This window comes from Gopherus flavomarginatus, chromosome 7, assembly GCF_025201925.1.
Source record: "Gopherus flavomarginatus isolate rGopFla2 chromosome 7, rGopFla2.mat.asm, whole genome shotgun sequence".
Lineage (NCBI taxonomy): Eukaryota > Metazoa > Chordata > Testudines > Testudinidae > Gopherus > Gopherus flavomarginatus.
Window position 1 is genome coordinate 32,801,838 of NC_066623.1, and position 18,952 is coordinate 32,820,789.

The following is an 18,952-nucleotide window of genomic DNA, read 5'->3' on the forward strand; positions in this document are numbered from 1 at the left end:
GAGACGACTAAGGGGGGGATATGATAGAGGTCTATAAAATCATGACTGATGTGAAGAAAGTAAATAAAGAAGTGGAGTACTTGTGGCACTTTAGAGACTAACAAATTTATTTGAGCATGAGCTTTCGTGGGCTACTAAAAAGAGTGTGTATTGGTAACACCCATTGTTTCATGTTCACTGTGTGTGTGTGTGTGTGTATATATATATATATATATATCTTCCTACTGTATTTTCCACTGCATGCATCCAATGAAGTGGGCTGTAGCCCACGAAAGCTTATGCTCAAATAAATTTGTTAGTCTCTAAGGTGCCACAAGTACTCCTATTCTTTTTGCAGATACAGACTAACACAGCTGCTACTCTAAAACCTGTAAATAAAGAAGTGTTATTTATTCCTTCTCATAATGCAAGAACTGGGGGGTCACCAAATGAAATTAATAGGCAGCAGGTTAAAGCAAACAAAAGGCTGTATTTTTTCATACAACACGTAGTAAACCTGTGGAGCTCCTTGCCAGAGGATGTTGTGAAGGCCAAGACTGTAACAGGGTTCAAAAAACAGCTATATGAGATCATAGAGAATAGGTCCATAAATGGCTATTACCCAGGATGGACAGGGATGGTGTTCCTAGCCTCTGTTTGCCAGGAGCTGGGGGAATGGGTGACAGAGATGGATCATTTGATTACCTGTTCTGCTCATTCCCTCTGGAGCACTTGGCATTGGCCACTGTTGGAAGACAGGATACTGGGCTAGATGGACCTTTGGTCTGACCCATATAGCCGTTCTTATGTTCTAACTTGTTCTTTTCTACAGTAACTACGAACGTGTTTAACGTTCTGTAACTTAACATGACTTCTCCAGGTTGTTTTCTCCCACGACCTAATTTCCTAGTGAAGACAAGACCTAAATGGCTTTCACCAAGATAAAGAATGCTGTTTTAGCTTGCTTTAAGAAAACTGACCTACCCGTCAAATCTAATGTTTCTCTAAAGAAACTCTATGAGCTAGGACAATGACAGGGGGATGAACAGAAAAATGTGTGTTCTGGGGCCTGCACAATTCTATATTGCATATTATTTTTCTTTTGTGTCCAGATCAGCTGTCAGTCAGCTGCTGGAGGTCCAAAAAACTCAGGATTTTTGTGTTTTCCAAACTCACTCTCTGCCCATCCGTGCAGGGAGCGGGAGAGTATCAAATCTGGTGAGCCAGCAGAGAGGAGTGTTGTGGGAAGGAGGGCCTTTCATCTGCTAACTATCCTACTTCTTCTTGAGAGCAAATCACAATAGTTTCCCAAATAAAAAAATCCCCCACAAACATGTCCAAGTATTGTATCTTTTTCTCCTTTCCCCTTCTTTGTAAATAGGCTTGGCAGAATTCAGAGTGTTTTTTTTTTATCATTTTGATAGATAATATCAGTATTTGTTTAAGCATTTTTTAAATGGTTATTGATTTAATTTTTCAGAGTTGCATGAAATTATTTAAGCATTTATTTTTATCAATTTAAATTTTCATAGTTTTGGGAAATTTTGTGTAGGTCAGATAATGGTGGAGTCAAGACAATAATTAATGACAGTAGATATTGAGATTCAAAAAGTTAAAGCTTTATAACTGTTAACACAAATTGTCAATATCACATGTCAAAATATACAAAGTAAATATCCTTAAATCAAACTCTAATAAGTTCTCAAGCTGTGTTTTTCTTACCTTGCCTATCTGTAAATTTCTGTTATCTATGGAAATATTTTTTGTCAGTGTGTGTTTATACAGCGAAATCTACATGTATTGATATTTACCGATAAAAATTTAATCCTTCTAAGCCTATTTATAAACTGTCTCTACCATGACTTGTTTATTTCTAGTGTGGTTGGGGCACGGATCATGTCGAGTTCACTTATCTATATGGCACCTAGCATGCCTATGGGGTATCCAGGAATAAATAATAATAAAATAAATAAAAATTGTTTCCAGGAGGTGAACAGAACTGAGGATCTGTCCTGTCCTGCCAGGGTAAAAATACATTCTACCTGCTAGTGCATCTTCCTGAGCAAATTTCTGCACACCTTCTCTAAGTACTACAGGCATCAGCTAATGCAGCAATGGTTGGCTGAAGTATGCTTAGAAAAGCGTCCCCCAGAGAAGACCTTTTCTTAGGAAAACAGGTGAAAGAGATCACTATGGGTATTTCATCATTCATTCCCCTTCCTCTGTGCAATTGGACCAGCTTTTAGCTTCTGAATGCTGTATTCTTACCCACCCAGTATACTTTAGGATACTACTATTAAGAACTCTGATCTGTATTGAACAGAACAAGCCACAGAAAAACAAATTAGTTTTCCCCTTGCCTGTGAATGTGTTTCCGGTGGCTTGCTCAATCAGCACAGAGACCACCCTTAATGGACACATGTCCTACAAGTTCTTTAAGAAGCACTGGCTAGGGAAATAGGCAGTCTAACCTTCATTCTTTGAGACCAAATGGAGTAAAACTAGGAATCAGAGGAGGGGCCATTGTATCAAGTATAGATGCTTCAGTTTGATTGGCTGACTTTCCTTCCGTTGCTGCCAATGAGAGGAAAATTTTGTGGCCTGTGCCCTATGACCAACTCTCAGAAAACCAATTAACAGGTAAGAGGATAAGTACTACATGCATTTAATTTGGTCATGTATGTCTTTGCATAAGCAGTGTAAACTAAGCAGTAATGAAATCCTATGTATATACTTAGCATTTAATGCCATCTGGAACTCTTCTGAAAAAGTTTAAAACACAATCCTAGTTTTAGATGACATGTTTCTGTATTTTTCTCATTTCTCCTCCTCCATGGTTTATTGCATTTGTATGAAAATAGTATCTTTGTTTATGAACTGTTCATTGATTGCACGGGAGATAATTTTGGTATCACATAAGGAGTATTATTTCTTAAAGTGGAGAATAAGAAGTAAATACTATTATCAAATGACAAAAATCTATTTTCTGTACACCTTTTTATGTCTCTAACCATTAAAATAAATTGTCTACTTACCAACAATAGTATGCTTAGTGTAAATCTGAACTAGAGTCCATAGTATACTGACACAGCAAATAAAACATTATGGGTCAGTCTTGACTGGCAACATTTCTGTTGCTTTATTCCTAGGCCTAATCTGAGCAGATTCTGCCATCTATGCCAAATAGTCTGCATGTTTTGTACTATGGATGCATGACTTCACTGAGATTACCACTCACTTTCCCTTGTGAGCCAAGTCAGTATCTTAACCGAGGGGTGGGGAACCTATGGCCCACGGGCCGGATCCAGCCCACTGCTTTATTTCATCTGGCCTTTGACAAGTATCCGGGCCGAAAGCCCCAAGCCTTAGCACCCCTCATGGGGTTGGAGCCGTGAGCACTAGCTCACCCTGCTGCGTGGGAAGCTAGGGTTGCCGGGCCATTAAAAGTCCAGTCAGTTCTGCTCAGCTCCTGGAAGCAGCCAACATGTCCCTTGCGGCCTAGGTGCAGGGGCGGTCAGGGAAGCTCTGTGTGCTGCCCCAGAGCCGGCTCCACAGCTCCTGTTGGCCAGGGGGAACTGCAGTGGCGATGCCTACAGGGACGAGCAGCGTGTACCGCGCAGAGCCACCTGATCATCCCTGCGCCTAAGAGGTGGACATGCCAGCCAGTTCTGGGAGCAGCATGGAGGCAGGAAGCCTGCCTTAGCCCCACTACACCACTGACCACAGCCACCTGAAGTAAGCACCACGCAGCCGGAGCCCACTCTCCGAATCTCCTGCCCCACGTCGGAACCCACTCCAGCACCCTAAATCCCTCCCAGACCCTGCATCTCCACCTGCAATCCATCCCCAGCCCCAGACATGTGCCCCCTCACACACTCAAACTCCCTTCCGGAGCCCACACCCCTGCCACAACCCTGAGTCCAGTTCCGTACTCCAAACCCCTTGGGCCCAGCCCGGAGCCCCCTCCTGTTCCCCAAACCCCTCATCCCTAGCCCCACTCCAGAGCCTTCAACCTCTCCCGCACCGCAATCCCCTGCCCTAGCCCAGATCCCCCTCCTGCACCCTCAAACCCCCATTTTTGGCCCCACCCCAGAGCCTGTAGCTCCAGCTGGAGCCCTCACCCCTATCCACACTCCAAACCCCTGGCCCAGCCCAGCAAAAGTGAGTGAGGGTGGGGAGAGTGAGCGACCGAGGGAGGGGGGCTGGAGTGAGTGGGGGGCAGGGCTTGGGGAAGGGGTGTTCAATTTTGTGCAATTAGAAAGTTGGCAACTCTAGGGGAAGCCCCGAGCCTCCGCCAGAGCCCCAAGGGTCTGGAATCATGAGTGCCTTCCCCCACGCCCCACCCCAGACCCAGCGGGGGCTGTGTGTGGCCCGCAATTGATTTTTTCTGTGGGTCAATGGCCCCTGATAGATAAAATGTTCCTCACCCTTGTCTTAACCCAAATCTGTAGATTAGAAAACCATTAACTCTGCACAGGCTAGACCCTTTGATCTCGCTTTTTTCTGTGTAAGGAAAATGTTAACACTCACGGTAAATTTTTTTTTTAAATACTGTGTTCTTCATAAAGACCAGTGTTTCTGTGCATTTGCATGGTGGTGTTTAAGGCATGACAGTTGCTGTTTCGGTGCATGGTGTTATCTGATATAGCACCCTTGTTTGCTATTCAGAGGGATAATGCTTCCTCTTTAATGGCAAACACTGTCTTTCATATCAGAAATACATTCCTAATGTTGAAGTAATACTTCACCATTGCAATCTAACATTAGAACTATTGAATACCCTTGAGATCACGTTAACTACTTTTTGATCTAATCATGAAATAGTAACAGTTTGTCTATAGTACTAGAGTCTTAAAAGAAGTTGTCAAGACCCTTAAAATGTGTGAAGAAAATATTCTGTACTTAAATACTGTGGGAGGAACATAGGGAACACAAATATAATGATTTGATATGCAATGGTCAAACAAGTGGTGATCCTTCATAACATTTATGTATTTTTGTATTCCACTAATTAGGGGACTTGCACCTCCTCTTGTAGTAGCTTGCTGGTTCTTATGACAAACTTAGTGTCTGGTTGTCATGTGCAGCATTCCTTCAAGTCTGATGTGACCTTTGTTGTGACTGAAGTGACCCACATTTCTCTTATCTTGGCTTTAACACATTTTCTACCAAACTATCTTAGCCGCATCTGCTCTTAATATCAACATTGGGTCATCTTCATTCATATAGTCTTAAATTTCTCCTTTTGATTGCTTTAGCATGAACTTCATGATGCAGAACTGGTCAGCAATATCAATTGATGAATTCTTTAATCACGTTAATAGTGATCAAGCTGTTTTACATGTATCTGATACCTGCCAGTAGCACTGGTGATATGAGCTAGCTATTGTTTGCCAAGCGATCGCAGCCATATTCAATTCATGTGTTAGAAGTTGTCTTGAGTAGCCATTCCTCAGAGAATTGAAGTATTTTCGGAGGTTGGTCACCACAATTAGATTGTCTAAATTCTGATAATTTCAGTTAATTCTGTCAATTCATATTGCCAAATGTAGATCTTCCATTATCCTTCCATTGGAAGTAATTTACCAGCCTCCTTTTGAACTTCTGGACATGACTTTCTAAGGGACAGGTTTTTATACACTCACGTGGCCAGTGAAAGTATCTATTATCAGCCATAATCTTATAGCTGTCCCATCAAAAATCTTGGATTTCACAAGGATGCCCTTTTAGTTTCCACTGTCCTTGCTTAGCTTCACCAGTGCTCAAGAAAGTTGATCTTCATTTGAAAAACACTAAGGCCCAGGTTGTTAAAGGTATTTGGGCAGTACTGTGCTCAGTGTGGCATTACCTGAGTCTCATTTTCAAGAGAGATTTAGACACTTATGAGCCAAAATCCCAATGAGATTTAGGCTTATCAAGTCTTAGGCTCCTAAATCTATTAGGCATTGCAATACTGAATTCAGCAGCACCTAAATAACTTTAAAAATCTGGGCCCTAGTCTCAAAATAAGTTCTTCTGGCTTTATGTGTCTTATATCACAGCTAAACTCATAGATTTATGTAGTCTTTTGACACAACTATGTAAACTCAACTACTCTCAGCTTTTATTTAGAGTTAGACTTGGGCATATTCAGTTGTGATTGGTCACTGGTTTATGAAAAAAGAGTTAAAGTTTGTCAGATTCTTCATTTCAAATATTAATTTGTTTAACATATTGTTTGTGAACCCATCCTGATATCTGCAAATATTATGTTGTTTAAACTTGTCACATAGTTGTGGTAATTAATTATTAGGCTTTGGATTCACAAAATGTTTGTTCATATTATCTGGTATTTGTTTTACATGGTAGGTTATCAGAGTCACATAGTATTGTTTCTGCTCCCTGATAGGATAACTGAAATGAGACGAGTAAATAACTAATAGCAAACATCTCCTGTGAATGTATGGATTAATCCAGTAATTATCTACCCAGGGTACATGTTCACATATATATGTTTTTCCTAGGGTGTTTGTCTTCATACTATCTAAGCACCAAACATTCATGGAAAATTCAGGATTTGTGAACATGTTCCCAAACACCCAGCAATTGTCTGTATGCTTGTGAATAGCCAATATGACCCCGTGAATCATAGCAAACTACAACTCAAATATTTTATTTGTGAAAGTATTTTGTGTTTTTTTAACTAATTGCATTTACCCAGCTCTAGTGAAGAGTGTATATTCACTCAATGTCCATGTGGCACAGGGAGTTCTGAACTGTAAAAGATGATAACCTGCAAAAAATAATTAAAGCATGAGTATATAGAGCTATATGGCTAGCATATTGCCCATTTCCTCCTTGTTACTAAAACTCAAATAGCACACTATGGCTGAGATTTCCAAAGACTTTCAGGTGGTTTGGATGCCCAATTTTCATTCATTTGAATGGGAATTGAGAATCCAATATTTGAAATTTTCAGCCTAAAATATTAAATTGTGGTTTTGTCTCTTTGAATTTTAAAACTCATATTGTGTAAAAGTGTCCAAAATAATTATAATTGGTCACTAAGAATATCCCTATACTATATGACTTGATGTTCAGCTATTTTGAAATTTGGTTCATGTCATCCATTGTTAACCTTCTTCAACATTTTGAATGTTTGTCTGTCCTTCATAGTCACATAAAAATAAATGTCACACCGTGCATATATAGCGTTTCAAGATCATGATTTTATTTGCACATCATTCAATTTTTGTAATACTTATACAGGTTTCTCCTCTTCTCCTCCTCTTTTTCATTTAAGGTAGCAAACAATAATACAAGACTTATAGTATTATAACAAGGGTGCATGCAATGATAACTTGAGGAGGCAACCACCACCTTGTGACCCAAGTAGACTTGCAGCTCTCTTCCTGCTCACACCTATGCCTCAGTCCTTCAGTCTCCCCTTTTCCACATTCACTGTACACTTTTTTCCCCCATCCTCATTTCTTTCCTGATTCTTCATAATTGTCTCATTTGCTCCCTTCTCTAGCGTTCCCACCCTATTCCCAATGAAGTAGTAACCTCCAGAGTATCTTATTCATTCCACTACTGCCACCAAGTTTACTATAGTACTTTTTTTATGTAAGCTCATCATGCAGTCAGCACCATGGACAGCTCTAACAGCAGTATGGGTTTAAAATTCTGGGTTCACTTATTAAGAAGACATGGTGAGAATGATCAAGGGATGGAAAGGCAGTCGAAAATTGTTGAATAGTTCGGAAAGATTGAGTGGAAAGATACTTTTACATCCACCATTAGCCCTCTTCATTAATATGATATCCCTAATTATACAAACTTTGACAATAAGTGTTCACTGGTCAGAATAGTTTTAATTAAGATGTTTGTATGTTTATCTTTGTTCATCTATAAAATATATGATAACTTGTTTTTGCTTAGGATTCGAGGTAAGAGAAAGTGCGTGGGGGGGAGTAGTCAAGTTTTTTTAAATATGCAGCCTAAAAATAATAATAAGGCAAATAGTTTCAAAGGTACTACATTAAGAAAAGCATAATCTTTGATATGATTATCCAACCACAAAATGAAGCAGTTTTTATTTTAGACAAAATGTCATTAAAATAGTGCTCACAGATAGTAGAGCTTACAGGCAATCTGAAGTTCCTCTTGTCTGGTACAGTCTCAGAGGCCTGAGTTTGGTTATTCTGATCGCTTGGTACTGGATCTAATACTGGTACTAATAATAAATATTTGTGTTACCAGAATAACTATAAACCTTGCCATTTGGATGTTGTGTCTCTTTTCCAGTTTATAAATACTGGAACAATGTTAGTGACAATATTTCATTTTTTTTAAAACAATTACAGCCCAGTATTTTGGTTTTCGTATACCAAATATGGAAATATTCTGTCATTGCTTTGTTGCCACATTATGTATATTTGCTTTTAAAAATATGATCTCTGTTAGTCTGTTACGTAAGTTTCTGTAGACTTGAGATTCTGATTGGAATCCTGTTAAATGTAATTTTTTACTTTCTGTCATGCCTTTGAAGTTTCCTGGTCAGTTACTTTAATGCTCTTTCGCTTAGTATCTTTATCAATTAGTCACTTAAAAGACAGAGAAAAGGACACCAGCACTTGGACTCAAATGCTTGACTTCTTGCAATGCTTTAATTTCTCACCTATGTTGTTCTTTGGCTTCTCTCCCTCAAATGTTGGAAAATCATAACGTTGGTTTGGTGTTCTGTACACTTAGTTATACTTCTGTTCAGATTTTACAGATTTTTCCTATCAGCTGTTATGGCACAAATGTAATTTAATATGTTACATATTAATATTGTCCATCATTCCTGTTGTGTGGTGTCGATACACCAAAAACAGAAATGGAAATTGTCAGGACTCACCAATATGTTGCCATATGTCACCAACCTTTTACATGCACCATTCGTATTTTTCATCATCCAAACGCAACAGCATACGGAGCAAAAAGAATAGACCAAACTGAGAAGAAACATTAGAAGAAAAGGAAAAGTCAAACAGCTTTTTTTAAATGGTCTGTTTTGCGTCTTCTCTCTTTAAACGTTCAAACTTTGGATGCTGAAGTTTAGAATAGATTTCTGCCTTTTTTTTCTTTTGTTTATAATTGCCTTTTATGATTTTGGTATTGATGTCGGATCTGGATAATCCAAATTGATTTTTATTGCTTTCTACATTATATGTCTGTTAGGATTTAGTACAGCAGAAACATTTTGAGAACTCCCTACAATAGGGATAAACTGTAAATTATGGACTTGCTAGGATAGGCTGTTTCTTTAAGGCAATATGAGCCATTATATTTGTTCATACTGGTTTTTATTAAATGAGTCAATACTTATTTGTGCATTTAAGATGATAAGCTTTATTTTTTGCAATGTTAGCATAGAAATGAGCAAATAATAATGTTTGGAGCTTTCCCAAAACTATTTGCATGCACAAAAACCAAACATACACACACATACCCCTCTGAGAAAAGATTTCACCTTTACCCTGCATAGTTGTGTGTCTGTGTGTGTGTACTTACCCACACCCTTCTCACAAAGAAGGAAACATTATTTATTATAAACTTGCTCTCCTTTTTTTTTTTTCATTATTATTCTAGTGTTACAAACCTTAAATGTTGGGGAAGATGCGAGCCTGTGATTTCAAGAACTCTTCAGTTTCTAAATGATCTGTCTGTTGGATATCCTTTTTATTGTACATCGCGGGTTCTAGTCAGTGAAAATAATTTAGTAAAAATTAATATTTGCAAGCCATTTTCCCTTTTATAGTAAATTGTTTTAACACCAGTGAGAATATTAATATTAAAAATATTAGTTTGATTTGGCCTTTCTATATGCATAGCACATTTTAAGTTATTTTGTGTTTCCCCCTTCCGATTCTCAACACAGAATTATCCATATGACTAGTTCATTAATATCATTAGTCTCATTCATGACATCCTCCAGAAGACAAGAATGTCATTGACTCTAAAGAGACAAAGGTTGGACCCATTTTGGCTCTGATTCAACTGAGGTACTTAAACCCATACCTGACTTTAAGCACATGAGTAATCCCAGTAAAATCCATGTGACTACTTACATCCGTAAAGTAAGGCATGGGCTTAAATACCTTGTAGAACCAGGGCCTTCATTGTTTGCATTTGCAACACCATGATCTTGAATTTTTGTTATCAATTCACCTGAGTCCTGGATTAGATTTTGACACAAACTTTTTGAGGCTGCTACTTAAGGCATACATCATAAAAGAGAGTGTGATATATTTACTCTTTGAATTTCCAAAAAATGAGACAAGAAGATCAGTTTTCAAAGAAAATTAGCATGTAGTAATTTTTGACGTACCAGGATGTTTAAGTGGATACAGGCAATGGAAAACAAAAATTTTCAGAACTGATAGAAATGTTCAGTAAGGGAAGTCCTTCGATATATTTAAAATAAAAACTGCTTTTCTTTCAGTTTCGGGTGAAGAGATTACTGTTATAGACAGTCAGAGAGGAAAGGAGGTTAGAAAGTGCAGTCCTGAATCATTTTATTTTCTCCTTAGCATTCTAGTCATCACATCAGACTGTTAATACATTTCCTTGTATTAAATGCTGCTTATTGTTTTGCAGATTGAATAAGTGCATTTCATTTCACTAAAATTATGCAGTGTATGTTTTCTAACACTTACTACAAGTATTATTAATCAGTCAACATGGGAGATGTTAAATATATGCATATCTGCTATTAACACCACCAGATATAATGGGCACCGGTGAAATCTAAACATCACTAAGGTATTTAACAAAAACAAAAAGGGGATTGATTATTGCAATGCATGAATAAGAATGTACAAGAGTTAATGGGTTCGCTTTCCCTCTTCTGTATCTGGTTGTATTCAATACACTAACTTAACCAAGAAGTTTAAAATATTCTACCTAATTCAAAATACTTACTTATTTTGTTGCTAACTTATGTATGTAGGCTGAAATAGTCACCATTATATTACTGTTAACAGCAGTGGGCCGGTTATATGTTTGTTATTACATAACTAAGAATTTAGAAAGTAGCTCTGCCCCCCCGCCCTTCCCGCCACCACCATAGGAATTGGGGTCAGGCACTTAGCATTTGATGTGCAGGAATGTATTTGAGACCTGCCTCACCATCCCAGCCCTAAAAAATGGGGAACAATCTGCAGTTACTGACACAACAGATACTTGTTTTAAGGCTGCAAGGTGACCAAGGAATATATTGATGGTTTAACAGTTTTCAGATCATACTTTGAGTAAAGTAGATGAGTTTGCTGTTTGTGATTTGGATACAATATTACCATGATCTGGGAGCTTAAACAGGGGTATATAATTAAGTGTCCTGAAGAGAAGATTTGTAAAGAGACCGTTTTCCTTAAGTAATTTATTACGTGTTGCTAAGAACCCTGATAAAAGCAGATCTTTAATGCTGTGCCATATGTAACTATCCAGAAGTAGTGATACCTTTTCAAATATACTAATATGTAAATGAGACTTCAAAATAAAACACATTTTAAAATCAATAAGAGGGAAGATGAACTAAAACCATCAACATCAAAACATATTTAAGCAAACATTCTAAGAACAGTAGCTTCCCTGGTTTAGAAGGGCGGGGTTGGACAGATAGCTTTAATGCTGGTTCACTTCACTGTAATATGTTTGTATTAGTTAAGTTTAGAATTGTGTTCCGTGGCAAACCATAAAAGATTTCAAAAGTATTAGACACCCACTTTTGTGCTGGAATTTAATATGCAACTTTTTATTGGAAAATAATCGTCCTTGTCTGGCAAAATCCACCATGCAATATTTCTGTTAGTAGGCATAATGCAATAAAGACAGGGAGGGCTATTTATCACTACAAATTTTGAGGATTTCAGGATTCTTTTTATTATTTTAATATATTTCTTTGGTATTAAATCAGAAAAATGATAAATTACACCTGTCGAGGCTGTTTTTCCTTTTTGCTGGAAAATGATGTACAACCCAATTTCACTGGTCATTTTGGCTTTTAAAGATATGTATTTTTTTTTCCTATAAAAAACTTCACCAGTAAGGTGTTTTTTTTTAATAATAATGCTGAAGTACTTTTTATTTCTAAACCTATGAAGTGGTTTATAAGTACTTCCTGGCATTGCAAACTTTGGCCTTTTCACATTGTGTTAGTTTTGTTGGGGTTTTTTTGTTTGTTTGTTTGTTGGGTGGTTTGTTTTTTTTTAAATAATGATTTTAAAAGACTTTGGAAGAAACATTATATTTTTAAGAGACCGGATCCAGTGGCTTCACTTTCAGCATATGATATAGGATACATCTTGATTGGGTTGAAAGGTTAAAAACAAATAATTTCAGTTCTTGGCCAGTATTTGTCATTCATGTGCATATAATTTTCTTAGTAGAAAATTAATCTCTACCTATCCAGTCAGTCTCCAAATGTTCATAGAAATTTGGTACTTATCTTTTTACTATGCATAAAATTCATTATTTCTAAAGGTTCTCTTAGTTAAAAAGAAAAATCTTAATGCTAATAAGCACTCTGCATAACATCAAAAAGGAAAAAACTGACAATTTAAAAACAACAAAAGGCAACAAATGATTTGTACTGGTGTCGTGTTTTACATTATTTTAACAGTGATTCCAGGTTTGCATATTCAGAAATATATTAGCCCAATTTGATTTTAAGGCTCAGTTATTTGAATTATAAATCATTATGTCCCTTCTAGCTGATCATTCATGAAATATCTTTGAATTCCATTTACATAATGGAATACATTAGTGGTTCCTTTATGTTAGTGCCGTCGTAGTGCTCCCTCATGCATGTTTAGTTCTTCCTAATAATTAACTTTATCATCATACATTTTCCACAACAAAATAATTATAATTGTGTTGTTATTTTGTAAAGCAACTGGCTGCAAAATACTCAGTCTGTCAAAAAGTCTGCTTTTTCCACGTTTATTTTTAAAGATCTCTCTTACAAGCAGGGGAAATTGTATAGCTTTGCAATAGAAAAACAGATAGCTCTTAACCAAGTACTGTAACAAAAATAAATATGCTAACTATGTCCTTTAAATCAGGTTAGCAGGTTTGCCAAAAGCAGCTATATTCCGCATCCACAGCCTTTTAAGGAATTGGATAATAACTTTAAAAAATAGTTTGATCAGTTTGAAGTTAAGATTAATCATTCCTACAAAAACCTTACATCATAAGAACATAAAGGTTGCAAATTGAAGCACTCAAGTCAGGAAATAATGTGCAATCTCAACTGCTCACTTGTGTGTATGTGTTACAACAGACTTGAAATATATTATCTCATGCTATTTTTTTGTCCGTGGGGTCCCTACCTCATTCAATGCGGGGATGACCAGTGCTCAGTGAATGAGACAGCTGTTCAGTATTTCTTTTTATCCTCAAGGTACAGTGTGTGGTCCCATATTTCATTTACTGCACACCATCCAAACGCCATACTACAGACACCAGCCTCATTCAGAGTACACAGTACAACTGTAGGGAATGGAGAAATGTTGTGGAAAAAGATCCTGTGGGGGCAAAATTGCATGTGATCATGCAGCTGAAGACTATATCATAATACGCATGCACTGAACTGGGGAAAGGGTTAAAGTTATGCAATCAACCTTAACATGTCTCATAGACTCTCATAGACTCTAGGACTGGAAGGGACCTCGAGAGGTCATCGAGTCCAGTCCCCTGCCCTCATGGCAGGACCAAATACTGTCTAGACCATCCCTAATAGATATTTATCTAACCTACTCTTAAATATCTCCAGAGATGGAGATTCCACAACTTCCCTAGGCAATCTATTCCAGTGTTTAACTACCCTGACAGTTAGGAACTTTTTCCTAATGTCCAGCCTGAATCTCCCTTGCTGCAGTTTAAGTCCATTGCTTCTTGTTCTATCACTGGAGGCTAAGGTGAACAAGTTTTCTCCCTCCTCCTGATGACACCCTTTTAGATACCTGAAAACTGCTATCATGTCACCTCTCCATCTTCTCTTTTCCGAACTAAACAAACCCAATTCCTTCAGCCTTTACCTTTACCTTTAATCATTCTTGTTGCTCTTCTCTGGACCCTCTCCAATTTCTCCACATCTTTCTTGAAATGCGGTGCCCAGAAGTGGACACAATACTCCAGTTGAGGCCTAACCAGCGCAGAGTAAAGCGGAAGAATGACTTCTCGTGTCTTGTTTACAACACACCTGTTAATGCATCCCAGAATCACATTTGCTTTTTTTGCAACAGTATCACACTGTTGACTCATATTAAGCTTGTGGTCCACTATGACCCCTAGATCTCTTTCTGCCATACTCCTTCCTAGACAGTCTCCTCCCATTCTGTATGTGTGAAACTGATTGTTCCTTCCTAAGTGGAGGACTTTGCATTTATCTTTATTGAACTTCATCCTGTTTACCTCAGACCATTTCTCCAATTTGTCCAGATCGTTTTGAATTTTGACCCTGTCCTCCAAAGCAGTTGCAATCCCTCCCAGTTTGGTATCGTCCGCAAACTTAATAAGCGTACTTTCTATGCCAACATCTAAGTCATTGATGAAGATATTGAACAGAGCCAGTCCCAAAACAGACCCCCGCGGAACCCCACTTGTTATACCTTTCCAGCGGGATTGGGAGCCATTAATAACTACTCTCTGAGTACGGTTGTCCAGCCAGTTACACACCCACCTTATAGTAGCCCCATCTAAATTGTACTTTCCTAGTTTGTCTATAAGAATATCATGCGAGACTGTATCAAATGCCTTACTAAAGTCTAGGTATATCACATCCACCGCTTCTCCCTTATCCACAAGGCTCGTTATCCTATCAAAGAATGCTATCAGCTTAGTTTGACACGATTTGTTCTTTACAAATCCATGCTGGCTATTCCCTATCACCTTACCACCTTCCAAGTGTTTGCAGATGATTTCTTTAATTACCTGCTCCATTATCTTCCCTGGCACAGAAGTTAAACTAACTGGTCTGTAGTTTCCTGGGTTGTTTTTATTTCCCTTTTTATAGATGGGCACTATATTTGCCCCCTTCCACTCTTCTGGAATCTCCCCCATCTCCCATGATTTCCCAAAGATAATAGCTAGAGGCTCAGATACCTCCTCTATTAACTCCTTGAGTATTCTAGGATGCATTTCATCAGGCCCTGGTGACTTGCAGGCATCTAACTTTTCTAAATGATTTTTTACTTGCTTTTTTTTTTATTTTATCTTCTAAACCTACCCTCTTCCCGTTAGCATTCACTATATTAGACATTTCTTCAGACTTCTCAGTGAAGACCGAAACAAAGAAGTCATTAAGCATCTCTGCCATTTCCAAGTCTCCCGTTACTGTTTCCCCCTCCTCACTGAGCAGTGGGCCTACCCTGTCCTTGGTCTTCCTCTTGCTTCTAATGTATTGATAAAAAGTCTTCTTGTTTCCTTTTATTCCCATAGCTAGTTTGAGCTCATTTTGTGCCTTTGCCTTTCTAATCTTGCCTCTGCATTCCTGTGTTATTTGCCTATATTCGTCCTTTGTAATCTGACCTAGTTTCCATTTTTTATATGACGCCTTTTTATTTTGTAGGTCACGCAAGATCTCGTGGTTAAGCCAAGGTGGTCTTTTGCCACATTTTCTATCTTTCCTAACCATCGGAATAGCTTGCTTTTGGGCCCTTAATAGCGTCCCTTTGAAAAACTGCCAACTCTCCTCAGTTGTTTTTCCCCTCAGTCTTGATTCCCATGGGACCTTACCTATCAGCTCTCTGAGCTTACCAAAATCCGCCTTCCTGAAATCCATTGTCTCTATTTTGCTGTACTCCCTTCTACCCTTCCTTAGAATTGTAAACTCTATTATTTCATGATCACTTTCACCCAAGCTTCCTTCTACTTTCAAATTCTCAACGAATTCTTCCCTATTTGTTAAAATCAAGTCTAGAACAGCTTCCCCCCTAGTAGCTTTTTCAACTTTCTGAAATAATAAGTTGTCTGCAATGCAGTCCAGGAACTTATTGGATAGTCTGTGCCCTGCGGTGTTATTTTCCCAACATATATCTGGATAGTTGAAGTCCCCCATCACCACCAAATCTTGGGTTTGGATGATTTTGTTAGTTGTTTGAAAAAAGCCTCATCCACCTCTTCCACCTGATTAGGTAGCGTGTAGTAGACTCCCAGCACGACATCACCCATGTTTTTTACCCCTTTTAGCCTAACCCAGAGACTCTCACTCCCATCTCCTATGTCCATCTCTACCTCAGTCCAAGTGTGTATATTTTTAATATATAAGGCAACACCTCCTCCCTTTTTCCCCTGTCTATCCTTCCTGAGCAAACTATACCCATCCACACCAACATTCCAGTCGTGTGTATTATCCCACCAAGTTTCAGTAATGCTGACAATGTCATAGTTGTATTTATTTATTAGCACTTCCAGTTCTTCCTGCTTATTACCCATACTTCTTGCATTTGTATATAGGCATCTAAGATACTGGTTTGATCTTGCCTCCCAGCTTTGCCCTGACCCTCCTTTCTCTCTGCCGTTATAGCCCGTGCTCCCTCCTGTTTCCAACCCATCTCCCAGGTCTTGTTCCCCACTTACCTGTGGACTTTGCTCACCTGTCCCCGTCGAACCTAGTTTAAAGCCCTCCTTACTAGGTTAGCCAGTCTGTGCGGAAATAAGGCCTTTTCCCTTCCTGACTTTTGAGTGCTTCTTTAATTTAGTTTTTCAGCTTTAGCTTTTGTTTAGTTTAGTTTTTTTAAGGGATTTCCTACATTTTTAAAAAAGAAAAATGAAGAAAAAGAAATCCCACTATGTGGGATAAAGTCGGGGCCAGATTCTCAGCACCAAACAGGTAGAAGACTGCCCTAAATGGGTAGCAATGGATTCCCTTAATGGGAGACTCCTCAAGGGATTAGTACCCACACAGAGGATGTTTTTGAGGCAGGGTATATTTGCCAGACCAAAGCTCAACCCTTAGAAAGCCATCTGCTCCCCCCTGCTCTGATGTACACTGAGCATCTGGCCTATTGTGTTTTATTAACATCCTTTAAATATTTTCAGGTCTTTCTAAACCTCATACTTCTGTCTTGGTGCTCAGCATTTAAACCTGTGTTTTGGTGCAAGAAATTAGAATACTGGGTAAGGGCCTGAGCATTCTTAATATTAACTGCGGGTTTTAGTCATGGATGGAAAGAACACCCATAGTGTTAGGCAATGTAAGTAATAACACACTATTGAGCATTGCTATGACATAACTTCACAATTTAGTTGTATGCTGTGGCACCAGGCTGAAGGCTTAAGGTCCCATATGCTATATACTTTCTATCAGATTGGGATACCCAGTGACAAACATGGCAGTTTAAATACAGTTTTGTCTTACATTGTAATGTGGCCCAAACCATCTCACTGAACCAAGATACAGCTCTGAAGAAGTCAGAGGCTGTAGTATGATTCCTGAACCTTATTCACATCCATATATATTGTAAGACAGGTTTAACTTTGAAGACTAAAATGTTGCAGGTGCGTCCTGTTATGTTAGAAATTAGCATACAGCAGACCTAAGTTCCTAGAAAACTGGAAGTGCTGTTAATGCAAACAAAAACACGTTCCCCTGAGTGTGACATTGCACTTAGAAATTGGTAGAATTGGCTTAAAGTGAAAACAGACAAAAAAGTACTACACTAAGCAATCTGAACTGTGAGGTTGGTGGTATTGGAAGTAAGATTATTTCCTCAATCCTTCATGTTTTCTAAAAGTTTTAAATAACTAGTAAAACATTGCAGGTATCTGTATTTCTTCATACAATGAGGGCTTCTGTTGGAAAAACATGTCATGGAAATGCATTTTTTCTTTGCAATTTTTAAAGGGTGAAACTGTTTTCTTGAATACACAGTCTGAAATCACTTTTATCAACCATGTGACCTCAAGAGCCAATAGCAAACAGGGTTTGCATTGTTTTGTGAAGATTTTGCATAAATGATTGTGGCTAGGATTTGTAGGCGCCCAACTCCCTTAGCCTTCTTTGAAATAAAATATTCATATATAAGTGTAAACATGCACAAGCAAATGTAGAGGGTGTTTGTCAGCATTTAGCCCTTTAAGTCAATGATATGAACCAAACTTTTCTTTTTTTAGTAGTTGATAACGCGCAATGGGTTTCATTCTTTAATATTTATTGCTTTAGAGTGTAAGTAAAGACAGCAAAGTTGGCATAAGTTATGATTTTTAAAAGTATTTTTTTCCTTGGTTTGTAAAATAGTTCTGCATACACAGTTTCACAGTAAATACATCTTAAATGTACTGGATTCATCTTGAGAATGATCCACTTTATTGCTTCCATAAATATTCCACTGGCAAAACATGACTTACTGTTCATTAACATTATGAATGGGAGAGATGCCTACTGATAGTAGAGTTGTGGGTTTGTTTTTTTTTTAAATACTGTCAGTTTTCGCTTGTCTGTTTGCTGAAGAATCATAATAGGATATATACCCTAAGATATGACAGATGTCTTATTTGACTTTTCTGGCTAACCAAACCAAGGGCTGGCTTCATTCTGCAGTATGTTGAGAAGCACCCAAGTGCCATTTACTTCAGCAGGGACTGAGATGCCTCAGCATCTCTAAGATCAGATTCTTAGCTTAGTTAGCATCATCTTTGCTGGTTGACAACTGATTTTAAGAAAACTAGCAAAATGTTGTAATTCCTGTTGTTTTTTTTAAACGTTGCTTATAATTATGGGATATTGTCTGGTGGAGGGGAGATGGGGATAAAAGTATTCAAAATCCAGAAGCATTGAAGGATAGTTTTATATCCTGTAACTTTCTCTTTCTGTCTGTGAACCAATTGCTTCTCTGAAGATGCCATCCTGCAGGAGTCTCACCTTTCAGAGTTCAGAGGTTACCTTTTTGTGTGTGACAAGTCAAGAAAGTTCTCTTGCATCTTATTTTTTGTCTTTTTTTCCCCC

The 18,952-nt window shown here is 38.1% G+C and overlaps 2 protein-coding genes across 5 annotated transcripts in view; one reads left to right on the forward strand and one right to left on the reverse strand.

Moving 5' to 3' along the window:
- Positions 1–18,952, forward strand: part of RANBP17 (RAN binding protein 17) — a 267,568-nt gene that overhangs the window by 149,137 nt on the left and 99,479 nt on the right. For all 4 annotated transcript variants that reach the window (XM_050962558.1, XM_050962559.1, XM_050962561.1 and 1 more), the window contains one exon: positions 9,595–9,675. In XM_050962558.1, coding sequence (XP_050818515.1) covers positions 9,595–9,675 — 81 coding nt within the window. The remainder of the gene's footprint in view (positions 1–9,594; positions 9,676–18,952) is intronic.
- The window catches only part of LOC127055633 (uncharacterized), a 75,348-nt gene continuing 71,088 nt past the window's right edge, over positions 14,693–18,952 (reverse strand). The window contains exon 2 of the mRNA XM_050962852.1: positions 14,693–15,534. Coding sequence (XP_050818809.1) covers positions 15,149–15,534 — 386 coding nt within the window. The 3' untranslated portion in view covers positions 14,693–15,148. The remainder of the gene's footprint in view (positions 15,535–18,952) is intronic.